Source organism: Perca fluviatilis, chromosome 5, assembly GCF_010015445.1.
Source record: "Perca fluviatilis chromosome 5, GENO_Pfluv_1.0, whole genome shotgun sequence".
NCBI lineage: Eukaryota > Metazoa > Chordata > Actinopteri > Perciformes > Percidae > Perca > Perca fluviatilis.
Genome location: NC_053116.1, coordinates 12,560,944 through 12,587,584, shown reverse-complemented (window position 1 = coordinate 12,587,584; position 26,641 = coordinate 12,560,944). Strand labels below are relative to the sequence as shown.

Here is a 26,641-nt window from a genome sequence, read left to right as displayed (position 1 = left end):
ACTCAGGCAATATATCAACATATAGATTTAGTTTCATCTTAAATTATATGGCTATAGACTTTTCTGATATTGTGTGTGGAGTGTTATGGATGTGCATATGTGTTTGTTTCTGTGTGCAGGTTTCAAAGCTGTATGCACATGCTATTTAACTCTAGCTGTGCTGTTTATCTCCACCTACATATGTGGGAAACGGAGGTGAAAGTAACAGAGACGAAGCAAACTGCGTTTCTTCTTGTCACTAGCGCTGCTGCTGTTGGTTTCTGTCCTGGCAGACTTAGTCCTAGACCTAGCTCTGCCAACCTCTTCCACTTTATCATCTGACCTCTGACCCCTGGGGCCCCACATCTTGCTCACACCACGGTACTTATCCGGTTGATAGGCTTGGATTTCGAGCTGCCCCCTGTACCTGTTGCTCCAGCCCCCGTCACCTGCGGCCCCTGCTGAGGCTGCCCGGGGTGCTGGGGGGGGAGAGGGGAGAGAGGTGTAAGCGGGGTAAGGGGGGACAAAGGGGGGTAAAGGGGAGTGTGGTGGGGGGGGGGGATAGAAGAAAGAGGAGGGTACTGGGGCAGATACTGGCCGCCGGCTGCTGCGTGATGCGCATTGATGGAGGCGGAGGGTAGGTTGTGGGGCAGAGTGCCGAATATAAAATGTGTTTGGTGGGTTGAGTGGCTGGCTGGGTGTGGTGTGTGCACGTGTCCGGGGTGGGTTTGGGAGTGTGCGTGGGGGTGCGGGTGGGAGAGAGACATGGTTAATGGAAGTTTGGTACCAGGGACGCCGACCCCTCTGATGGAGTGTGTAGGCTGCGCATGGTACAGGGCGAACTGTGGGTTCTGGGAATGTTGGGAGAGAGGAGAAAGGGGGGGGGGACATCCCACCACCATGTTGGCGTAACGACCCGGAAGCCCATGCTGGGAGAGCTGGGAGAGATGGGCCAGCTGCGGGTGCTGGCCGTGTGGGGGGCCGAACGGTGGACGACAGGGTAGCGGGCCTCTCTGTATGGTATGAGGGGGCACCCCTTGCAAAGGAGGAGGGACAGTTTGGACGTGGTAGCGATGGTGATGGTAGTAAGGTGGTGGAGGCTGCACGGTGCCCATGTGACAGTACTGTGCGTGCAGCGCCTGGATCTTGGAAGGCCCCCCGTCCAACTGGCACAGCGATGAAGGGGAGTGAGGAGGGGGCCCTCCCGTAGTCGGTGGGGGTACAGGTGCGGGGTAGGGTGGCCCCGGTGGAATAAGGGGCCCTGGTGGTTTGGCACGCTTGCTGCCGAATAGGGAGCCCAGGAAGGAGCCGCTGTTGTTGTTGCTGCTGCTGCTCCCCCCAGGGCCGCTCCCCGCTCCTGCTCTCTCTACACTGCTGGAGACTCCCCCAACTCCTGTCCCAGCAGTGGTATGTTGCTGCCCCGGCCCACCCCCCACCCCCGATCCGGGGCTCAGGATGGGGCGGTGAGGCCGGAAGTCTTCTGTTGTGTAGCAGCCAGGTACCACGCCTGGCACTTGATAGCGCTGGTGAGGCTGTGGGCTGCTAATGATAGAGCCCTGGGAGAATAAAGCATCATCATGTTTTAATAAAATCACTGAAGGATTGCACTAAAGCCACACTTACTGTACATCACCACACACAGGACATATTTGTATCTGGAGGTGAAGGACATGCTTGGGCAAGAATGAACACACACTGCCATGCAAAGGGAAGGAAAGGTACATGTGGACACACGCACATGCATGTACACGGTCACACCCTCTATATGTACACTGTACACACACGGAGCGTGCTCGCGAAGATGAAGCACCAGTAAGGGGGAAATGTAGGTCTATTAAAAGGTAACAGGTCAATATCTAGTCTTTGAGACTTACTTCCATGGTACTGTCCAGAGAACCAACACTGTTCCTGCGACCACGTTTCCCTGCACCCCACCAGGAAGAGTCAGGTTAGCAAAGAGTGGAAGATTGGAAAGTTTGTTCACATGTGTGCGTCAGTGTGGAAGAGGAACACGATGTAGTAATAGAGACAGAAAACAAAATCATCGTAGAAGCTGTGCTACCCAATTCAACCCCCGCTGACTGGAAGGAAATGGAATTGAACCCCGCCTCTGAGGTGCTGTTTTCTCACCTGTGTCCGATAGGTCCCTGAGAGATGAGCTGAGTGCCGTGCGTTTGAGACCCTCACCCACTGAGCAGTTGTCATCAAAACTTGTCCTTCCCATGGTGCCATTCACAACATCGCTCTTCACACCTACGCCTCCAACCACACCTCCAGTGAGCAAGCTGGGCCGCATCACACCTTTCTGTTTCTCCAACTCCGCTGTAAATTAACACAAAGGGTACAGGGGAATTTAAAATGAGGGGGGAGACTCTGTATGGGGAAGACTAAGCCATATACTGGTGCCACCAGCACTCCATTTCTTGATCAAATGTGCCATTGTTAAAAGCTGTACAATCATTCCACCCACTAAAGTTATAGTTCACAGTAATGGCCAGTAGATGGGGTACTTACATTCCACTCTATATTTCTCCATCTCTTGCACTTCAGCAATACTCTCCCTGAGGTCGCTAACGAAGCGGGTGCGGTCTTGCTGACTGGGTGCCATAAAGACAATGAGAACCTTCATCTCTCCGCCTAGGACTGCTGAGGTCAGGCGGATACCGTGAGGGTAGTCTAAGAGATGCAAAAGAGAGAAATAAAATACTTAATAATCATACAGGGTAATTAGGAATAGTTAGAGTGTGCAAAAGGAAAAAGGGCTTCTTACACGAGTTCTGGAACATGTGTACTTGCATCTCAACCAAAGGGAAAGATTGTCTGAAACTATAAGTCACTGAGGTTTTCTTCTTTTGGAAGATTTTGGTCACCTGATGGGACAGACAGATGGGATTTTTTTTTATTTTATTTTTTTTTTTTTAAATGGAATAGATTTTATTGTCTGCCATGTCTTAAAAAGTGATGACTGGGAGTCTTACCACCAGAAGGTCATTAAAGAGGAAGACTTCTCGTTGGTGCACTCCTGTCCTCTGAGGTCTGTTGGGGTCAGGGACCTCATAGAGCTGGCAGCAACACACCAGTCTACGATGGGGAAGGGACAGCACCTACACAGACGAATACAGTACAAATGAATAAACTTTTAACTAGTAGTGGCAACATATTACAAAGTCCTGTATTTTGCTCACAGGCTTCTTGCCCACAATGACTCTCTCCACTGCTTGCACTTGGGACACGTGGTCATCATTGGTCCGTAGCTCCCATTTCTGTATCCGTTGGTAGATCCCAACCAGCAGGTCCCTGGGTATATCCTGACCATTGTCTACGCCTTGGGTGGAGACAGGGAAAGGGAGGGTTTTAGGAAATGATGTTCATTAAAACTGCACTGTATAAATCACTAAATGATACAGCGTATCTGATGCAGAAAGTCTTGTGATATGTATCGCTTTCACACACAAGAGGCAGCAAGACGTGTTTCAAAGCTGCTGACAAAAAATAAACACCACTCAAAGTCTAATTGAAATCACATTTAGTCACCCCTGTTTCTAGTTTTAAAAACAGTGTTTTTAAATGTATTATTTATTGTATTCTTATTATGAAAAGGAAGAAAAAGGTTTTTTTGGGGGGAAATATTAGAAATACTCCTCAGAAGGCTGGAGGGCTGTACTGGTATCTGCGTCTGTTGAGCGTCGTAGGAGAGAAGAGACAAAGTAAACTATATTGCGCTGTAGCCTACATGTCATGGGCAGACAGCGTGTTGATGTGATATGAAAGAGTAAGGACCACATCACACCAAACATGTTAATTAATGCAGTGTTTCTCAAGTGGGGGTACGCGTACCCCTAGGGGTACTTTGGAGTACTGGGGCTACATAAGATTTCTTTTAAATGTAAAAAAAAAATATCAGTCATGCATAATTACTAAAATACTCGAATGAATTAATTTAGATTTTTTTTTAAATATCATTTATGTGTTTTCTCTACCTGTTTAAATAGGCTGTTTTTCCCTACCAAAAATGTTTTACACTGGTAAGGGGGTACTACTGAAAAAATATTTTGAAGCGGGTACATTATTGAAAAAAGTTTAAGAACCAGTGGTTTAATGTGCTGCTGCTGAGCCGTTATTTAGCTATCTAGCCTGCAAACTGACACTTTTCCACAGTGAATGTTTGTTTGGATGCCGCTCAACAAGCTAAGGTGCAGGAGAAGACGTGTGGTCATGTTTGTAAGTTAAATAGCAACGACGCTATAGCAGTAAGACTAATGAGGACTGCTGTTCTGAGTCTGTGGCTCTTGTGTTGTGTGGCAGGCTGCTGTCTTGCTCAGCGTGAGTTCATTTGCTCAATCAAAATAAGATATCCATCTACGTAGATGGATACCGGAATGGTATTCTGTCGAATTAATGCAAAACCAGAGGGCGCCATCATGAAACAAAAATAAAAATCCCTTTTGGTTTCTATGATATGTATGCTCTAACAGACAAATAATGCAATTTAAATTGTGTTGGACTTCAAACACCCCTTTTTACTAATCTAATGCATACTAACATGTTTTAAAATGTTTTGTCCCGTTGTTGCTCATAGTGTCCATAAAGACAGCATGTTGGAAAGACATTAACTACTTTTACTGCCTAATACGTGTTGTGTATCAAGGGTATGTGTCTTTTCTGTTGTGTCCGCACCTCTCAAATTCTTGATGAAATCCTCTAGTTTCATCTTCCTCTCAGCTTTGATGTTGGGACTGTACATGTCTGTGTTGAGGAGGATGATGGCAAAGGCCAAGATGAAGATGGTGTCCGGGTTCTGGAACTGCCGAACCAGCGTTGGATTACACACACAGTATCTCTGACTGCATAAGGGACAGAAACAACATGTTTGAAACAACACGTTCAAACATTTACATTTACAACCCTAACCCCTCATCCAAAATATACAAACCTAAAAGCCTCTATGAGCCGCTCCACTTTTTGGGCTTCTCCTTGAACTTTAATCTGAGCCTGGAACTTCCTGAGAGCGTCATCCAGGTCCATTCCTGAGAAGTCCATCTCATCCACGACACAGCTGAAACACACACAGCAGAGGACACAGTCTAACCTCGCCTAACGCACGCCTGCAAACTCAGTAACATTCGCCAAGTCACATATTATTGAATACCATGTCTGTGTGTGTGGGGAGGGTTTACCTCAAGGTTGCATCCATTCAGACTTCTAATATGTGGTGTGCACTCCTGCTCAACTGTGTTCAAACTAACTTTAATTGTTTCTCCCTTCTGAAGATACAGATATATATTCAACTTTTTTAAATGTTTGTCTTACATTTTCTGATCTATGACAACTGTCCTTCTAAAAACGAAAAACCTGCTCATGACCTCTTCTGTGCTTTCTATTCCCATACTCACTCTAAAACATCTTTGTTGAATTGTTTCTGTCGGTTTCCCAGGAACTCTCCAATCATCTGCCTGCTGAGGCCCTTCCTCTCCAGGATGAAGCGAGCAATCCCAACTGGAGTGTCCGATACAAAACCTCTCTCTATCAGGTACTGGATCCCTTTCTCTGGCTTCCTATAGTCAACGAAAAAGAACTTGCTCACTACAACTTCACCAGTTTCATTGTATGATCACCATAAAAATGGTCTCTCATTGGCACTTCTGTATATTTTATACTACGAGCATCTTACTTGTTGAAGAGGTTGAGACCTATGCGGTACTGGCGTCTCTGCACCACGTCACTGTTGAAGGGCGGCGAGTCCCAGCTATGGCGGCTTTCTCTCTGGTAGGTCTGCTTTCCCAGAGGTGGCAGAGGCTCCCGTAGGCTGTCCTGAGACGAGGAGCCGGAGCTGCAGTTGACTGTCTCGTTGGAGTTGGTGGTGGAGTTGAGTGAGTCGTTGTCTCCGTCCGAGCAGCAGGGCTGCTCCAGACCACCAGGGGGCAGAGCTGTGGAGGAGGAGGAGGACAGAGGGGTGGTGGGGGGCTGCTGGGGGGAGGACGACGACGACGGTGTGTCAGGGTACTGATGGTGGTGGATAGGGTGGTGGTGATGGTGGTGGAGCGCAGCCACCTGATGAGGGATGTGTGTGGGTATGGGTCGGCCAGGGGCCCGGGTCTGACCCTGGGCCGCTGCTGTGGAGGTAGGGCGGGCGCCTGTGTTGGGGGAGTGTTTTAGGGTTCCCTGAGGGGAGCCAGCCCCTACCCCAGGCTCCTGCTCATAGACCAGCTGTCTGCTCAGAGAGCCACGATCTGAGCGGTCACTCGTGTCCACTGAGCTGTCACTGGGCGGCTCAATGGTGAGGAGAGGCAGATGTGCGCCCCTTAGACGGTAGTCCCTGCACTCGGTACACGGGGTGCTGCGCCGACTGTTACTGCTGCCCCCTCCCTCAGTATCCCTGCTGTCCTCGCGCCCTCCGACACCACCCCCGGGGCCCCAGTACTCTGTGTCTGTGCTGCTGGGTGCCCGATCCAGGGACAGCGGGGATGACGGAATGCCATCATCCATGTAAAGGGTGACGTCACTGTACGAGGTGGCGGTACTGTCGCCATGCATACTGAGTCCTCCCCCAGCTCCCCTGGCTCGTTCTCCCAAACCTCTTTGGGAGGAGGGATTGCTGCTGCTGCTCCACACGCACTCCCCAAAGTCTTCACTAATCCCTCCACCCTCCCTGCTGCCCTCCTGGGAGTCATCGCGACCCGCGCGGCAGGTAAGGGCGTCGTCTATGGAGTCAGCTAGGGACTTGACCTGGAGGGAACACAAAGTGGGGTAGGAGTTCAGCATCCTTCTTGTCAGAAAGTAGAACTTGTTATTATAGTAAATTTGTTACAGATCTTAAACATAAAATTCAGTGTCTACAGCATGCTTTGAGGGTCTAAGGCTGTGGTAAACCGGACAAAATCAGATATGTCTTTTAGTTTTGCTTTGTCTAGTTCATTAACGAGTTGTTAAAGTTTTACTAATCTTCTTTGTGTGTTTCTTTCGGTCACTGTAAAGACCTTTGATACTTTCATGTCATAAAGAGTAATATAAATAAATGAACACCGTTACCTGTTTGGAGAAGGAGTCCTCTAAGTGGGTGTAGTCTCCTGGGCGTTCTGGGATAGGGGAATGAGGAGGCCCTATTGCCACATTGTGGGTGAAATTCGTCTGTGTCTGGGCCTGCTGCTGAGGCTGTCGCTCATCAAAGGAATACTGCAGTCTCATGTTGGACAGGATGATGCGGCGTGTCATGCGGCTCTCTGACGCCGAGCTTCTGAGGCGCTCAAAGTTCTTGTTCATGCGATACTGTCTGAAAGCCGTCTGAATGGTCCTAGCTGCTCTGCGACTTACAAAGGAGCCACCGTACTTTCTCTCCAGCATCTCCACCTGGCAAAAAGTGGGCAAAAGAAGAACAAAGAAGACAGATTAATGAAAGGAATCCATCACCTACATAATGCTTGCTAGTGCCCGTGGCTTCTAGGAAACCCCAAAGAACACAAACATTTGCAACACAAGTTATCTGACAACAGTATCCTCAGCATTGATACCTTCTTATCCTGCAGATCGGTTGAGAGTTCATAGCTGTCTGAAAGCGCCTTGCATCTCTTGTTCTCCTCTTCCTCTTGCTTGCGGAGGGCCAGACTCGCAGGTTGGTGGCGAGTTCGCAGTGCCCAGGCCAGGCTGGCTGAACTGGAGGCCGACACGCATGAAGGGTCCCTGGATGCGGAGGGTGCGCCGCTGGTGCTGCTGTCAGTGTAGCGCTCTGAGCCGCGCAGGTAAGATGTCTGGCTGAATGAGCTGTCTTTGTGGGTGCCCGTCTCTGGACACTGGGAATCCCCCTCCACACTACAGGAGAGAATGAGCAGAAGCTTTTAGAATAATTCATTGACAAAATATTACACCAAACACTTTGAAGTGTGTTAAGTGCAAAATATAGACAGCGTCACTAAATTATGTGGAATAGTATTGAAGAGCTTACGTAAAAGGACTTACGTGTAAAGTTTAGAGCGGCGAGAAGTTAACCATCTCTTAGTGGAACTCATGGTGAACTTATATCACTTGTTAATTCCAATTGCAAAGCCTGAGATCTGACAACATTCCTTGTCTACATTGAGAGTTGATGATGCAATAGACCAAAAAGATCTCTGCCCTCTATCTCCTTCCTTTATTGAGTCACAAGGATGAGTTAATATACTACTACATTTAGCCAAGCCTACTAGTGTTTATGCACTGGCTTTGTCTGCTTCTAACTTTCTTGTTCCCTCTTTCAGTCTCTGTCTTGCTCTCAGTGTATCATTGTCTGACAAACACAACAGTGACAGCACATTTTGAGGAGGCATCAACCACTGAAACGCACTCCTCCGCTGCCACATACGAGCGACACCATATTGACAGGAAAGACCACATAGTAATGTTAGCAGCAGGTGTAAAATGCAACAAGACAAAGTGAAAGTAAAAAACTGCTGCCACACAAACTATACTATGACTTCAGCACACCGTGGAATATCGTGAGACAAAACATATGACAAAGCACATCTCCTCAAAAGCACAAAAGCCAGCAGCTACCAACAAAGTTTAGCTGGATTCAAATGGAAACAATCCTATTTGCAGTCAGCAAAACAAAAACCACACAACTTATCAGGGTTCAAGTAAGTCCAAAGATCCTCAAGTGTCCTGTTGCGCACGTTTGCCCAGACAAAATCCACTCCAAGTCAATAAGTTAGTCTGTGTTTGGGACAACAGCTACAGTCACATTCTCCTGCCTACATTTCCTCTCTGTGTTAGCCACACCCCCTTCTGTCAGCTGTTCCATTACCAGGCAGAGAGTGAGTAAAGAGCCAGGGTCAGGGATGTGTGGGAGCATTACATTCAGCACATGAAATCAAATCAAAATGCGAATCTTGAATTGCTCATGTTGTTTCTACCTTTTGCATAATTTAGGCTCTGTATCACACATTAATGCAGATGACAAAAAGGGACTGAAATGGTGCCTTGTTGACTATAACCATTTTTGCTTTGAGTGGGTCAGCTAATGTCCTCTTCCCTCCCTCATTGTGTTCTCACTGTTCCACTGGATTGTAGACGCTTCCTGTGTTGGTGTTTAGTTGGTAAAAACAGGACAAGAAGGAAAAGGCTTCTCAGGGAACAGGGAAATGACTTAGGTAGGTATTTTAATTTGTTAGTCTTGAGCTTGTAGGTGTTGAAACACACCGCATGTCAGTTCCTATACTAAAACTCTAAGAGGATCTTTGGCGTGGACAGAAGGGGAAACGCTGTACAATGCAGCCGCGTCTTACAGCAGGACATCCTGTGCTTTCAAGCAACACTTGCTAAATTATCGTCGAGTCCAGCAGCAACGCTGAGGACAACTCCATTACGTTGCATAACACAAGAGTCATGCAAAAGCCCACTGATAAATAGACACAAGCCTGACATCTGCAGGAAAACACATATCACCGCAGCTAGGCTAAGTTGTAAATATTCAACAGCAACGCCACATATTTCTGTTTGCAGGGAATTCATCACAACATTAACAAGCTGTGCTTTGTTTCTATTTCGAACAAATTAATTATGAGCAACAAGTTGTTGCGCACAACTCCAATCTCCTCTTGAAAAGTGTTTTTTTTTTTCTCTCTTTGCAGCATCATTTATCATTCCTCCTCTGCTCCTTAAATAGAGAAACTGAGAAGCGGGAGGGGGTTGCTTGGTGACGGTTGCTGTGGGACCATTGTGGGCGGTGAGGCAGTTGTTAGGATGAGAAGCGTAGTTGCCATGGCAATGTATTGACTGTTATCACCATTGATGTGGGTGTTGAAGATGCTCCACAGGTTGTGAATGACAGTCTGCATAATAGTCATCTTGAAAAAGAATAGAATAACAGAATATATCTGCGCAGTGAACCATGCAAATACAGCATTGTCTCAACATGTTAGTTTATTAAAAATGGAAGCCTGAATTAATCATCTACTCTTAGTACCTATTTACACATTGTCCAAACTGTATGAATAGAAAGTTCGGTCTTCTTCAGAGATGCTTAAAACTGCTCCTTTTAAGGAATGGAAACTAGCCACATGAGTGCCTCTGCACAGTGCCAACAGGTAGACATAAGCAGGGACTCAGCTTCACTGTAGCTTCCTGTCATGCACATCAGCAGGAGCAGATGGCATTTTCATTAGACTGAGTGACAGAAACCTAAAATACATGCAACATGACATTAGGGAGTCACTCTCATGAATTTGTCTCTGAATATTCTCAGCTGTCCCTTGGATTGATTTTAAACCTCCATAATAATCGTTATGAACTTCAGCTGTCATCTGTTCATATCTCATGAAGAAGGAAAATCTAAATACTTCAGACAAGATGGATATTTTCTGCAGCTGCCACCAAAGAAATCAACTGTATGCGTTATTTGACAGTATCCACAGTGGTTCTCATCTCCACAGTCTATACGCAGCAAGATCTGTGCAAATGTCACAGATTTGAATTTCTTCTTTTGAGCTTTAGGAGGAAGATTTTCAAGTTGAGGAATGCCAATTAAAACTCTTCAAATTTGGTGAAGTATTTGAAATAAAAATCAATTCGGTTTCAGCATTGATTTGCAATCAATCAGCATGACCTGCACGTGTGCATGCATTAAACAAGACTATCATTTGGTTTTGCCCGCAGCGAGAGGCAGGCGGTAATATGCAGCGAGAGACAAGGTGAGGATGATATACGAGTAAAAAGTTTGTTGTATAAAACATGAGTGTGGCCATATCGCAGCTGGCATCTGCACCTCATTACTTATGTAAGAAAGCCTGTATTCCTGTTACAGTGCCAGAGAGAGGTTCTCTCTCGAGGCTCGATCATAAAGACCAGCCCAGAGTTTCACTACCTCCAACCATTTAATTGGCGCTGAAACAGATGGTTGGAATATAATAAACAGGAAAGTGATCGCTGATAGTGTTATGAGAATAAAAGACGTGGGCAGAAATTGACAAGAGCTCCAGTGAGAGAAAATGAAAGTGAATAGGGGTTTGCGCAATGAAGTAAAATGTCAACTGCAGTCCCCTGCCTCCTGTCCCTCGCTCATATAATATTGATATGTTGACGTGCGTGTATGTGTGTGTATGAAAGAGCGTGGTGTGTGCGTCGAACCCGCAGCAAGACAAGGAGGCTGGGGGATTAACCTCTCATGCCTGCCTGCCATGGAGGAGCGAATTATTGCATCGATCTGTCTGTTGACTCATTTCCACTTGGGCATTGACTCAGTTTAGTTATGTCATATCCTCTCTAATCTCTTCATCTTAAACTTTTGTGTCAATTCTGCCATTTGTTCCAAAGCTTACCAGCCAATATAAATAACCCCTGTGACACAAATATGGACTCTGAATGATTAAAGGAGCAGAAAGGCCTACAGCAAGATCTCTGCTAACTACTTTGGTGACGTGATAATTACAATCAATGTCAGGGCTTAACGAGATAAAAAGAGATGTAAGTAATGGTTTCCATCATGAGAATAAATCTACCAGCGGAACAATCTGTATTCTCTTTGTCACATGTGATTACCATTCTTTCAAATGGCCAAACTGAAAAGAAACAATCAAATCATTCATGGGTCAGATTGGAGCATTCCTCCACCGCCAACACTCTTCTGCCACTTCGCTGTAAGCTTCCCATCACACACACACACACACACACACACACACACACACACACACACACACACACACACACACACACACACACACACACAAATACAATACAAATACACACCATCCTCTGGTTCAAAGCTCAAAAAGGCTCTGTGGTTTTGTCAGCAAAGAATGCCACTTCATGTTGAATCCAGTTAGTGAAAAAAAAGAGATAAAAAGCCTTGTACAACTGTATTGTTTGCAGGGCCACAGAGTGATGTAGCTTGGAAAAAAGTCTTTTGTAAGCATAAATTTATCAGATAATCTCTGGCACACAGAGCATGAAGGAATGACGAGATGGAGTCTTGTCTAAACAGGCAGGTAGACAAAGTAGATATTAGAAAGTTACTTCTCCTTTCTCTGCGCACTGATAATTTGTCTGTGTTTGACATCCACTATTTTTGACAATGTTCCCAATGCATAATCTTGACATGTTTTGACCGATTCACTTCCAGGTTTTTGTCTGTCCTCTCCAGAGCTTGTTCTTGCGTAGTTTAAAAATCCTCCTAATTCAAACTGTCATGACAAACATTTTCCAAGAAGCAATTTGTTAATTGTTGCACTTCTGTATGCTGTGCATGCGTTGTAGTGACATCCATGACAGTTACGGCTGGCACATCCAGACTTTAAAAGGTATGTGATCTGTCATCTGAACAGCATGTACGCTCTGTCACACACACACACACACACACACACACACACACACACACACACACAGGTACCTCTCCAGTTGTGTGTCAGTTTCTTCACAAAACAGTTATTTCTTTTAAAAACATATGACACACAGACTGGTGATCTACAGCACAAACCGCATGTCATAGACACTACATCACTGCAGCGTGGGCCACCATACAAACACGCCGGTGTAACAAGTAATGTCATCTCTCACTGGTGCCAAACTAAATGCTCTTTTGTGACAGTTTGCGAAATAAAAGTGGAAAAAGCTGAGTTCTTACCAGGCTGCTACTGTCATAGAAAGGTCCCGCACTAACTGGAGCACCGTAATATAACACACCCTCTCTCTGACACTCTCACTCTTTTGCACGCTTTCATACACACACACACACACACACACACACACACACACACACACACACACACACACACACACACACACACACACACACACTTCCAAAGTGGCTCATGTTCGCCCTGCAAAGCTGTACAAGCTACATTCTTGACAAGTCTTTTGACAGCTATGAACTTCCCTCCACCCTCCTATGTGTGCCAGATCACTGACACATGCAGTCACTTTTATTACACAACACCAAACATACCAAAAACACGCCACAGCAACAATAGGAACAGATGAAGAGACACATAGAAGAAGTGCATTCATTTATTGAAAAAACAAACAAAATGGAAGGTGAAATATAAGAAATGTTTGTTTGTTTTCCCTTCTGCTTTCATATCCCACTGTAGTGGTTAACCTTGACGTCTGGGTTGTCAACATGGATGCAGCTGAAAGTAAGGACACATGGTGACCCTTAATGCGTTAAAGCACCTGAGATAGACGACACGGCTTTTAGTCGGAAAATGAGACATAATCAATGTGGATGGAATTGACCAGGAGTATTTTTAAAGATGCACTATAAAACTAACATTGAAAATATTGTCCAAAAAAATCTTCTGTAATATGCAAGTATCATGAACTCTAGATAAAAATAAATGACGCTCTTTGTGGTTCAGTAGTTCATATTACAGTGTACACAGAAAGTAAATGTCCTGAGAAACAACAACTGCAAAAGTATTTAAGATTGACCTACAAATGAAAGACACACACACACACACACACACACACAGAAAATGTTACAACATTTGGCTAAACAGATACTGTGTTCGCTAGGAACGAGCATTATCATTCAACGATTATGTGCACCAAATAATATAAAACTGAAAATAGAATTTCTATAAGTAATTTCTGCCTGTGGACGAGTGCATTGCGCTCCAGGTGGAGATGAGTAAGGTAGGTGTGTACGAGCAGCATTCCAGCATGACTGAAATAACACAAAGCAATTACAGCAACACATATTTCACCTTCAGACATTTTAAAAAGACAGAAATGAAGTGTCTTCCAAAACTAGAGATCTTTATTTTGTTGAGAATTAAACCAATATCTTCATGACTAATGTTACTATCAATAAGACTGATTATCAGATGTTAAGGAATACATCAAACGAGCATGTTAAACAGACTGCATACAATTAATGTCTTTAAATCACATAGGAGGCTAGCTTCTCTGACACTGCATGACGGGACTTTAAAGCTATTTGCACAGATAACAAAGGGTGACTACTGAGCACATTCGAACCGACATGACTCAACTAGTGGATCCAAGATAAGCATGAGAGCGACAGTAATGAGCACACGATGGTGATGCGTTCTGACATCTTGTTATGGCTCCAAGAAAAGAAATACATTGCAAAGAATACAGAGAGAAGACAACATCAAAAGATTCCTTAGAATGTAAATGAATGCACAAACCATGTGATACATGAATAAATCAATGATAGCACATACTGTACATAACACAATGTCACAATGACTACAAGTTTCATGCATTTCTATTTTGTCCTACTAAAATGCAGCAAGTCTTTGCCTTTTTGGTACACAGTGAGATATCAGTTTTTCTGGCAGCATAAACTGTGATAGTCTTTTCACAAGCAAATGGGCGAGTGAGTCGTTGCACGGACAGTCACACCTCAGCTCAGCGAGAGGAGGGGCTACTGCAGCCTGAGGCAGCACAACAGAACTGATGGGCACCCTCATCCTCACCCTCCTCTCTTGGAAAGCAACACGGGACGAGTCAAAACACAGAAAGAAACACAAGAAAGGCAGACAGACAAGACAGAGAGAAAAAGAAAGAGGAGGACTGAGTGAAAAACAGCATGTGACATAAAAAGAAAGCAGAAAGCAAACTAGAAAAAAAAGAAACTAGAAAAGCATAAATCGGGGTGCATTTCTTAGCTAAAAGGGGGGACTTAACAGGCATCTTTATTTAAAAAATAAATTGTGTTTACCATACACTGAGTGTGTGGACATCACACAGCTGTCAAATGCCATTAGATGGCAGTGTTGGAGCATCATGCGCTGATGTGTCTGAGAACAGCATCAGGTTGAGGATAAATGAAGGGAAGGAGAGAAAAGAGGGTGAGAATTCACCAGGGTCACTTGTGACTCAGTCCACCTAGGTCCCATAGCTTATAGAAGATGATGACTGCTATCCTCTTGCTCTCTGTGAAGGAGCTATGTGTTTTTCAAGCCGGTAAAAAGGGACCTAACTCCAGCTATTAGTCACACCTGGGAGTGGTGGGAGACTGAAGCACAGGCGCTTAGATTAAGAGGGGGCGGGGATAGAAAGGTAAAGCAGAGAAGAATGAAATGTAAAGCTAGTGATGGTGACTGTGTGTGAGAGAGAGAGATCTGGAGGTTCTTGCAGGTGACTTGCAAGACTTCTTATGGAGATTGAAGTTGTTTTTTTTATTCCTAATGTGCCGTACTCACTGTACTTAGGCCCTGCAGGGGCCCTTACCTGTCCTCCTGCTGTAAGTTTTGGTCAGTAGAGGGGCAGCAGTACTGATGGAGACGGACGAAGCTGTTAACGGTCAGACTGGTGGGGAACAGAGTAGCATAGACGGCGCTGCCTGCTGGCGTGGGAGTGGTGGGAGCCGAGATGGGCTGCCCTGAGAAAGACAGCGGCCGGACACTTGACAGGAAGGACCAGAGACGGACGACACACACATAGAGACATGGAGAAAGCAGAGAAACAGACACACAAACAATCAGCCAGTGGCAAAGCAGAAAGATAGACAAAACAAGAGGGTGAAAGAGAGCGCACTGATTTGAAGCTGCACATTGATAGTGGCAAATCATACAGCGTCAATGGTAGTACAATGAATGACACATTTAAAAGGAGAAAAGGAAGGTAGATGTGTGACAGACTCTGATGACAGCAAGGTGACTATCATCTTCCAGAGATGTATTGTCACAAACACCGCGGATTTTGTTGAAATCAACTCCTGGCAGATAGCTTACATTCGGTGTCTTAAGGTGTAAGAAGAGTTCAGGCCAAGATCAAGAAAGAAAACAATTCTCACAGCCAGAGTTATTAAACGAGAATTTTGTGCGAGATACTTCCAACCACGCTCTGATGGATTACATAAAGCCTCTATACTGGTCTACTGCGGGGTTCTTCTGTGGATCATCATGAAAATGTGAAACCACTTTCTCTTATGCATGCAAAAGTTCACATATAACACAAAAGCCTCTCAGCTACCCCTCTACTCTGGCAGGAATTAGAGATGTTCCATGTGCAGACGGTGAGTGAGCAGCTGAAGAGTGAGCAGTGGTTGAGATTAGCATGTAAATGGCTGGTTTCTCACTGGGGCCAGCTGCTGTCAAGGACAAGCAGTCCCTGTCATTTTAGCATTGGAAACACTCAGAGACAAGATGCAGTAAAGAGAGTGAGAAAGGAAGTGAGATAATGCATCACTTAAGCAGTTCACTGGAGTTACCCAGCTTGTTTATGGCCAGCTGTGTAAGATGAGGCGACCAGACAGAATTTCAGAGTGTGCTATCCACTTGAAAAACAACGGTTGCATCAAAGAAACCTAATTTTATTAGAAGCTACAAGCAATTATGTTGCAGGATACGTTTGGTGATTTTCTTATTGTCGATAAAAAGACAAATAAACAATTTGATCCTATTAACAAGTGTTGCATGTGTAGCCAAAGTCTCATTTCCGTCTGTGCCGTAGACAGTTTTTGGTGTCCAAAAACTATTAAAAGAATATCAATTAGCCACATTGTTGCACTGGGTAACATGTTGCTTCATCACCACGAACATGGGCACTGTAATTTATTTTGAGTCAAACCCACTAACACCCTCCTGCTAGACACTCACTAATGCACCAAATCCGGCTGAAAAATGTCCCCAACAAATACAGTTTTTACTCCTTCCTGTTTGAGGAACGTCTGCTAAAAATGACAGTGCCCAGCTGTTTTAGGAAATTACTGAGTCTTTTTAGAAATTGAAATGATGTACCTTTTCTTAAAGTGGCTACATTCAATATCTTTATGTATCAAACAACAATGTGAAAGGGGTCGCTCGTCGTGGTGACCCTACAGAGAATTGTCATCCGAATCTGCAGCTAAAGTGAGTTTTAGTTCATTGTTTAGCGGTCCGGCCAACAACTTTACTGTTTTGGTTCACTTTCACCGCTCTCATAGAGTCTGTTTTCAGTGAAAAAGCTCTTAAAGGTCCCATGACATGGTGCTCTTTGGATGCTTTTATATAGACCTTAGTGGTCCCCTAATACTGTATCTGAAGTCTCTTTCCCGAAATTCAGCCTTGGTGCAGAATTACAGCCACTAGAGCCAGTCCCACAATGAGCTTTCCTTAGGATGTGCCATTCTGTGTCTGTAGCTATTGAGTAGGAGAGGGGGGGGGCAAGGTGGAGGGTGGGGGTGTGGCCTTGACCAACTGCCACTTTGCTCGTTTGAAAGCCATGATGTCTCTCTCTCATGGGTGGGCCAAATTCTCTGGGCGGGCAAAGCAGAGAAAGGGGAGGTAACCTTGCTCCTTATGACCTCATAAGGAGAAGATTCCAGATCGGCCCATCTGAGCTTTCATTTTCTCAAAGGCAGAGCAGGATACCCAGGGCTCGGTTTACACCTATCGCCATTTCTAGCCACTGGGGGACCATAGGCAGGCTGGGGAAACTCATATTAATGTTAAAAAAACTCATAAAGTGAAATTTTCATGCCATGGGGCCTTTAAAACCCACTGTACAATATCTGCTTAGCATCAAAAAGACACAGTTAGAGACTAGCTGGTGAACATAGTGGAGCATTTAGCAGCTGAAGAGCCAGATATTTCCCTCAGGAGACCAAAAGCAGAGCTTAAAGAGTGTGAATATAGGAATACTCGGTGGCCAGAAACACGACTCCACATAAATGATAATGTTGTGTTCACAACTTGTCTCAGCGGCCCCCAAGTGGCCAAAAAGAAATCACTTATTGAAGGTTTAAAGATTTATCTTCTGGAAAAATGGGCTCGGGCCTGAGAGCCACAGAGAAGTTGGAAACATTGAGAAAAATCCCCTTTTCATGGGATTTGTTAAAAATAACAAATGTACATAGTATCACCAGGCTTATCCTTTAATCCTACTGATCATAAACCCAAATACAATTCATTTTGACAGGATATAAAATTTACTCTGCCTTTTGAATGTCTGGCACGCTAAACAGGGCTGTTAGCAAGAGTTCAAGGGTTTCTAAACAGAGGGGAATGAGGAGAGTGGTAAAAATTAGAGAGTTTAAGGATGTAATCATGTAGGCGGAGTGCTCGTTTGCTTAGCGCAAATGATAAAAAGTTCCAATTACATGAGAATAAGCTGTCAGTGGCTATTTTAACTGCAGAGTGTGGAACAAGAGCGCCTTGTTCGTTCCTATTTAGAAAAGATTACACAGAGGTTACAAGTCAGCGCCTTGGGAAGGTTTAGGCTTAAAGGTCCCATGACATGGTGCTCTTTGAATGCTTTAATATAGGCCTTAGTGGTCCCCTAATACTGTATATGAAGTATTTTTCCCGAAATTCAGCCTTCGTGCAGAATTACAGCCACTAGAGTCAATCCCACAATGAGCTTTCCTTAGGTGGAGGGTGGGGGTGTGGCCTTGACCAACTACCACTTTGCTCGTTTGAAAGCCATGATGTCTCTCTCTCTAATGGGTGGGCCAAATTCTCTGGGTGGGCAAAGCAGAGAAAGGGGAGGTAACCTTGCTCCTTATGACCTCATAAGGAGCAGATTCCAGATCAGCCCATCTGAGCTTTCATTTTCTCAAAGGCAGAGCAGGATACCCAGGGCTCGGTTTACACCTATCACCATTTCTAGCCACTGCGGGACCATAGGCAGGCTGGAGGAATGCATATTAATGTTAAAAAACCTCATAAAGTGAAATTTTATTTACAAGCACAGATTCTATATTGCTGGATATCCTGACAAGATGTGATCTGTGTGTTGGTAATGTCTCTGTATTTGGTCTGTGTAACACGGAGAAAGAAAATATTCTGAGATAAGTGAACCCGATGACCTGCTCAGCTTTGGATGGAGATGTGAAGAGAAACAGAGGCGCTGTTATGTGAGCCTGAGCCATGCTTATACACACTGTGTGGTCTTGCACTGCCAAGATTTGTATTTTACGAGCGCTAACTATCCCCAGTGTGGCGAGTGTTGACAGGCTCATCTTAGATCTGATTTCTGCCTCATGAGCAGTTATGCCTGAATCCCTAAGTGTCATTAAAAAAAAGCAAACAATTCCCCAATCGCTCTCCGCCTTCTTCTACTCCTCCATAGAAAAACTAAAAACAAATACTACCCACACACACTTTTAATATGTGTACATCTCTCTTTCGGTCATTAGCAGGCACACACAGATAATGAAGAGAAGAGATCAAGATATGAATCAGAGTCAAAGGATGTTTGTGATGTTAATGAGCAGAGAGGACACAGGAAGCCAAAAGGAAAAAGTGGTACATTGGGAGAATGTGTGAGGTGGCGTGTATTTAAAGCGGTGAGTTGACAGAGGCTGGAGGCAGGAAGAAGAGTGGGAGGAGAGCGAGCTACATGAGAGTGGGAGAGGTTGAATATGGAGGAGGGCAAGGGTGAAAATAATCAAGAGAGGAGGAAAGGAGTGAAGAAGAAGGACGGAGAGGGGAGGAGGAATGTGAAAATGGAAACAGAATGGGAGTGACGATTGCTGCTAGAATCAGTGTTTCCTCGAACCTGTGCAGTGGCATGGGGGTGTCAGCGTGTAGGTGAGTCTATGTATAGATGAGCGAGGAGAGTGGGAGCAAGGCACCCTTGCTGGGATCACAGGAAGACGTGACCTGCCCGCTCGTGGAGGGCTTTTTCTGTACGCTTACACACGGACAGAGAGCATTTCCATTAACATCCACGTGGCTTTTCTGGGGGTATAATTTGAAAATCTGTCCGTCCAATTCAGCTATGGTACAACCCACTTCAAATTGAGCTTTCACTGTTTTTTCTTCTCGTCTTTTTTTTTGCCATTGTCTATGAAATAAGAGTGTGGGAGCACACTGCGTCATCCCACCTCCAACGTGTGACCCGCCTGACTCCTGCTGACAGAGACATTTGATAACCACACACGCTGCGTTGTAGCCTAAAGTTAAGCATGTTTTTATACACCCCACCCCCCTCCCCTTCCCTTCCAATGTGAGCTTGAGTCTCCTGCTGCTTGGCAACAGTGTGGACTGCCTGTGTGGGCGTTTGGCATGGAGTGCCAGGCGAGAGCACTGACAAGGAGGGGCACAGTTACAGTTACGAGTCTACGAACTAAGCACACCAGGCACCTGCTGCGCCCTGTAAGCTAGTTTGCACATGTGTGTGTGTGTGTGTGTGTGTGTGTGTGTATGTATGTTTGTGTGTGTGTGCGCGCACTTGTGTATAGGTGTGCGTGCGTGTTTGATTTCAACTGGATATGATTCATCCAATGAAGAACAGTTAGACTTCATTTAAATGTGATGTGGGAGACACTGAAGGAGTAATTTGAGAAAATGATATCCCTGCAGATCACCAAAGGAATATTCTGTAAAGTCAGAAACAGATCCCGGTCATAAAGCAGATGAATAATTGTCTGTGGTTGCCAGCCAGAGGAACCACATCCCAACTTTTCAATGAAAGAGAACCTGTAACGCGCAAAAAAATGTAAACGCACTCATCTGTCTTCAATATTTCTCATCCATCCCCATCAAGCCGTCATTCAATCCTGTTTCTGTCTTTCACCCAGCTCCTGCTCCCACTCCTACCCTCTCTTCTCTTCACTTCTCTCCATCTCTCTATTCTGTGTCTCTCGCCCACAGAGTTCTTCACAGAAGAGCTCACAGCGTTCCCACGGTAACCAGTCTCCCTATTCTGCTCCACAGAACGTGTGCATGAGTGTTTGACAAACATCCTGCCTCAAAAGTGCCACTTATCTGCATTTGAACCTTAAAGACAATGAATAAAGTCATAGTAACAGCTGGGAGAAGACTATGGAAATGCACCTGTGTTGATCAAATGGTGACCTGCTCGAGGGAGCGGTATGATGTGGAAAGCCTAGGACATTGGAGAGGGGGGGGGGGGGCACGATTAGATCCACAGTGATGTTTAACCCACTGATGAATTGACAGAAGGCTTAGCGATCTGCCCTCCTCGCTAATGACAAAGCAAGACCGCTTATCTCTGCGCTAATTAACCACGGCTGTTGTTCGGACACTGTTATCTGTACACAGCTGCTATTTAAAATGAAGCAAAAGACGTGGGGGAGGTTGTGTCAGGATCAGGGTATTTAGCTGCCCCCACCCTCCTCCTCCTCCCTTCCCACCCCTGGATAGGTGAGGTACGTTGGAGGTGAAGAGGATGGAGGGAGGACGGAAATGCAATATTGTAACTGCCTGGAGGACAGCTTTACAGTTTCCACAGCAACTATATCTCTCACAGCACTCCAGGTCCAAGAGCATTTCACTTCCTGTGAACATTTTTACATTACAGCTACTCAATTGTCTCCTTAACGTTCATCAAGAAAGTCTGATGTGATGGTATAGATAGGAGAGAGTGAGAGAAAGATACTTGTAGACAGCTAGGTATGGAATAAGGAAGGCAGAGGTAAGGTCATGTCTGTAGGTATAACAATATGCAGCCTGAGACTCCTATGTTCCTATTGTAGGTGGTAAACCATGACTTTTATTGTCTTTCTGCTGACATTCTGCTTCTGTTGCCACATCAAGTCACTTATGATGAATGATGAATGAAGTATACAGTATGCTGCCAAGAAACGGTTCAAAGTAGATGAAACGTGACACTGCAGTAACATATCAAATCTAACTGTAAAGCCTGCGAATCCTTCTACCTTACTTTTATGTAATATGCATATTAATAAAAAAACTAGTTCGCGCATTAAGCTTAAAATCCTGAGCGCCTCATTGTGATCAATATGACCATCTGCAGAGAGAGACCGATATCATTGGTCAGTCTACTAATGGGGATGAAATGCAGACTCTCACTTTTCATTGGGCCACTAACACTTGGACTATATGTATTCTCGTGAATCCTGGGTCACATGCGACTAAATATAAATGAAAAAAAGATTTTCCATCTGCACACACTGTATGAAGCCATGAACATTCACTGCACTCGTGCGAGGAGAAGGCAAAAAAACACCACCCACGTACACGTGCCTCCCACACACACATCCATCATTTAAATTTACATCAAGCTACACTGCATCACAGTAATCATTAGCACTTTTGGTGAAATTCTAATACGGGCCCAAATTAAACATTGTTTAATCCACTACGTATCCTAAATATAGATCATATAAAGAGGAGCAGAACTGGGTTCTTGAGAAAATGGCAGCTTCACTGTATTTCACGGTGAGTCCAGAGAGGATAGATTACAGTACCTCCCATCACATCACACAGACTGTTTGGAGCAGGTCAGTACTGCTGTGCTTATCCACACATGTGCCAGGGGCCACTTTACTGCTCGAAGTTGCATCTGCGCTATCTTAGCTACTAAAGGAGGTAAAATGCTAGTCAAAATTAACACATATTATGAGCTCTTTATTAGCGTGAAGAAAGAATATTCAAATCGACTTAATCGCGAACAATAACTGTGCTCGAGTTAATAGCAGGAATAAGAGCGGCTTAGCAAAGCGGGGAAGAGAAAGAGAATAGCACAAAAGTAATTTCTTCAGCTTCTCTGAGTCATATCTGCAGCAGTGGGAAACAGAAACAGCGAGGGGGAGAGAGTGAGTGTGTGTACGTGGGTATGTGAGAGAGAGTTAGAAAGAGAGAGTGACAGAGAGAGAAAGAGAGAGAGACAGAGAGACACAGAGAGAGAGAGAGAGAGAAAGAGAGAGAGAGAGAGAGAGAGAGAGAGAGAAAGAAGGAGTGGATTGGGGTTGTAAAGGTTATGTGTAGTAGAGCTGCACACAATTAGCAAATAAAGCACCTTCTGAAACAAAAGTCCATTACCGTTCTCCATAGTCCCCAAACAGAATGAAAGTACATTTCAGAGAGAGTAGTAGAGCACACGACCCACATTGCCCTGCGTGGAGAAGGAGATGGATGGAGGGATGATGGAATAGAGAGACGAGCGGAGACACAAGCACCTTTGCAGGGCTCTTTGGAGCTTCTGAGAACTCCCACTGTGACAGTGAAGTGGAAGGGAAAAGACAGCTCGGGTTCGGGTCCTCTTCTTTTTTTTTTTGGTTGATGCCGTTATATAATAATAGCGCTCTGAGTAGCAGCACCACCGGGGCTGTTGCTAAGACCTCTAGCTGCCCCTGCCTTTCATCCTGTGAGGACAGCTGCATGCACGCAGCACACGATGAAGGATACAATCTCTCACCCATGCAGCGAGGCCTGTCACATCATCGCAACGCGACAGACTGCAGGGTCACATTAGCTGTCTAATAACGGACATTCCAGGTGATATCCTATAGTGCAGTGCACACTCACAAAAAAAGACACACACATACTGTATACACACACACAGCAGTAATTATCACCCTCGGGCCAGTGGTAATTATACTCTGGTCGCACTGATTAATCTCTCATGCACTCTGTGTGTACCTACCACCCTCTTTCCCACATTTTTGTACCAGCAGCACAGACATTATATAAAGATACACTCTCTCTCACTCACACACACACACACACACACACACACACACACAGGCGCATCCAAAATGCACTTGCATGACCTCTCCCAAAATAACAACAAAAAAACATCTGCCACATGCACAGCGGGCTGTGGCGATGCCCTCAACCCTGCTACTTCTTGGAGGAGGTTATGTCGAAAATCATTTTCACCCCAAGGCCTCAGACTCACATTGTTCCCACTGCCATTAACAGGGGGAGAGGAATGAAATAGGGTAGCATTTTGGGACAGCTGTTTTTTGGCGTGCCGCTGGGAGAACGAAGAGGAGAGGAGCGACTTTGTTTCGATGCAGTTGCTGCACGCATAGCTAAAAGAAATGGGGACAGTCGATTCACTTCCTTTGTCCGGAATCAAAATTGCGAGTTATGTGAGGAACAGGGAGCGCAGGGCAGAGATAAGGACTCCTCCTGGAGGAACAAAAACTAATTGGACAAAAACAAAGGCAGCTCTCAGAGCCTTGCCTTCTCTGGCCCGGACTTCCCCTCTCCCTCTCCTACACACACACACACACACACACACACACACACACACCCTGTTGACAGATGGCAAATCAGTGTGTGTGTTCCATCTTTTCTCTTTTAGACTGAGGCCCACTCAGTAAGGTCGCCCAGTCACTTTCCTCCCTCTTGTCATCTTTTTCCTTTCCCCCGTGCCTCTCCAACATCTTCCTTCTGTCTCTTCCTCTGATCTGAGCCATATTTGCAGTGTCACTGGCACTGACGATGAAGAAATTCATGTTCATATCTGATCCATGATCAGAGGAGAGGGTTTTGTCACTGACCTGAGCTAATAGGCCAGTTTTGGGTTAGGCTGAGTCCCAGCCAGACAGGGACAATCCGGCTCTGCTGTGCGGGTGGACTCTTTATTAAATGTGACACTTCATATGATACGCCTGTCTGAGCCTGGATTCAAAGTCAGCTACAACCGCTAAAGGCAATAACCAAGGGAGGATCAGCACAATCTACATTTACAATTCATCACTGCATTTAACACCTACATAAATAACTAATATGTGCTTCTTTCTAATGACTAAGACACCCCCAGGGATGATGGGAGGGGGCCGGAGAGGCAGACAGCGAAGAAAAAGACAACTGTAATCGATAAGGGATTTGGTCAAGTCTGAATCAATCGTTGACGAGAGGATTGGGATAAGAAAACAGATAGTAAGCGAAATGTGTGTGTGTGTGTGTGTGTGTGTGTGTGTGTGTGTGTGTGTGTGTGTGTGTGTGTGTGTGTGTGTGTGTGTGCGTGCGTGCGCGTGTGTTTGTGTGTGCGTGTGTGTGTGTTCGTGTGTGCGTGCGTGTGCATGGTTAAGTGAAAGCGAAGACAGATGCACTTGATGTTTGCCAAAGCTGTGTTTGCAGCACTTTAACTTCAGGTCAGCCTTGAGTTTTGGGGGGGAGGAGGGGGGAACACACAACACAAAGAGTGGGCGGATTTTTCATACAGAAGGGCTTCACTGGTCCCGAAAGTTCAGAGATGACCATAAAAAAGACCCACAACCCTCCTGCCTGGACTCGCGTTTTCCTCAGCATGCTACGATGCAACTCCTACGCACCGCACATAATGCACTGTGATCATTACACAAATCCATCCCTCTGCAGGCAAACATCACACACAGCACGATGAAATGGACACCTTACGCACTTATACACACTCTACCCATAATCCTCCAGCACTCTGGATATTTCCTCATGGTGGTGTGTAAAAAAAAAAAGAAAGAAAAGAAAATCCCTTCATAGGTTTAGAGCCATTTCTGTGAGGATTATCTGACTAGAAAAGGCTGCAGCTTCATATCTTTATGTGGGCTTAGCACACACATGTTGTGTCACGCGTTGTGATGTTGTGCAGAATGTGTTCGTCACTACAATTTAGAGCAACTTGGACGAGCTGTTCAGACATTCCTGTGATATGACATGAAGCCGTCATTCATTGGTGGAAGATCAAACCACTAGACGAGGCTTCTGTGTTAGAAAAGAACTTACTTTCTCCGTATGGTTGAGCTGGCGTTGGTGTCTGTGCTGTCGGTGCGTTCGAGCCGGTCTCGCTCGTTGGTGGAGGAGCTGCAGGAGAGACCTCGGGTCAGCCTGGTGTGAATCCTCCTCTCCCTGCTGGGCCCTGGAGTTGCGGTTGATGCAGCTGTTGCCTGAGCCGTCGAAGTGCTACCGTTCCCGCCGCCGCCGGCCGCCGCCACCGCCACCGCCACCGCCACCGCCACCGCCGTGATGGATGGGGAGGGACAGAGGCTGGCTATGGTTGTGGTTCTGTTCGGGAGTGTCTGAAGCAGGCGTCCGTGGGCTGCGATCATGCCTCAGGTCCTGGTTCTCTTGGCTGACCTGGTCCAGCTGGCCCTCCAGCTCCTCGATGCGCCGGCGCTGGGTCTCCAGGAGCTTGGCCTGGCTCTCAATGATGTTGTTGAGCTCCAGGAGGTACTCCACTGCCCGGTTGGGGCTCTCTGGGCTGGTCTCCATGGTGGGAGCCCTGCCTCTGGGGGTATGACCACCACCGGCCACCACCACCACAGTTTCGACCCCGTGGGGGCCGAGATCCACCCCCCCCACCAGCCCTGATGAGTGGGGGGGAGGGAGGGACCAACGAAGGCTTTAGTGAAGATTAACTAATGGCTTCAGATCTTCAGAAACAGGAAGTCACAGAGATTAAAGAGGTTGAGAATTTCAGAATGACTACATATCCCCAAATCTGAGGGCAAAAATGTGCATTATAGCATCTTAGTAGCCATTAAAAACATTGCAATGCCGAGAACAGAGTTCAAAGCTCAAAGAGACACTGTGGATTTTCTGTTTTCCTGAAGTCACTGTCATTTTGAAAGACCATGCCAAATCAGCATGGAGCGGGTCAAGAGTTTGGGGCATCATGATGAATAATAACTGGTGAAGCAAAATGTTTAAAAACAGACTAAGATTGGATGGGGGAGGGGGTGACAGAGGTAAGTATTGTCTAAATGAGGCTGATCACAGATCCGTAACGAATTTGCTTAAATGGCTCTCTGAGCAAAAAAAAAAGAAATATACAAAAGGAATAAGCAGACTATCAATTTATCCAGTGACCTGTGACATATCCTGCTCATTAACTTCAAGTTCATTATGAAACACCTCACATACACATCAAGCGCTCTTTAGCCTCCTGGGGAAGGGGAATAGGGGTGATGGGGGGGGGGGAGGGGGTGTAAATGATGAGAAAAAACCGCTAATTATCAGGCACTGTCAATCATTACATAACACTGAAAATTCTGCTCCCTCCCACGTTGAACATCCCCGCAGTCTATCATCGTCACTTTCAACCCATG

General features: G+C 45.6%; 1 protein-coding gene across 2 annotated transcripts; it reads right to left on the bottom strand.

Annotated features, from left to right (window-relative positions):
* Nucleotides 1-216: 216 nt before the first annotated feature.
* Nucleotides 217-25,774, bottom strand: iqsec2b (IQ motif and Sec7 domain ArfGEF 2b). Of its 2 annotated transcripts, XM_039800152.1 has the most exons (14): nt 25,320-25,774; nt 7,488-7,785; nt 7,009-7,326; nt 5,651-6,705; nt 5,373-5,534; nt 4,913-5,035; nt 4,657-4,823; nt 3,180-3,304; nt 2,958-3,083; nt 2,750-2,849; nt 2,494-2,655; nt 2,110-2,301; nt 1,854-1,903; nt 217-1,535 (listed from the first exon to the last, which is right to left on the bottom strand). In XM_039800152.1, exons 1-14 carry the CDS (start codon nt 25,640-25,642, stop codon nt 351-353), a joined length of 4,386 nt encoding a protein of 1,461 aa, XP_039656086.1. In that variant the 5' UTR covers nt 25,643-25,774; the 3' UTR covers nt 217-350. The 2 variants fall into 2 exon arrangements, with proteins under 2 accessions (XP_039656086.1, XP_039656088.1); XM_039800154.1 differs by lacking the exon at nt 5,373-5,534 and having other exon boundaries at nt 3,165-3,304.
* Between the last annotated feature and the right edge of the window lie 867 nt (nt 25,775-26,641).

What these genes read in the sequence shown, in the direction of transcription:
- iqsec2b (XM_039800152.1), bottom strand. Translation starts at nt 25,642, where the DNA reads ATGATCGCAGCCCACGGACGCCTGCTTCAGACACTCCCGAACAGAACC. An exon ending in AGCTCAACCATACGGAGAAA is followed by an intron (nt 7,786 to 25,319) that starts GTAAGTTCTTTT and finishes TCTCTCCTGTAG; the next exon opens with TGTGGAGGGGGATTCCCAGT. An exon ending in CGGCTCATAGAGGCTTTTAG is followed by an intron (nt 4,824 to 4,912) that starts GTTTGTATATTT and finishes TCCCTTATGCAG; the next exon opens with TCAGAGATACTGTGTGTGTA.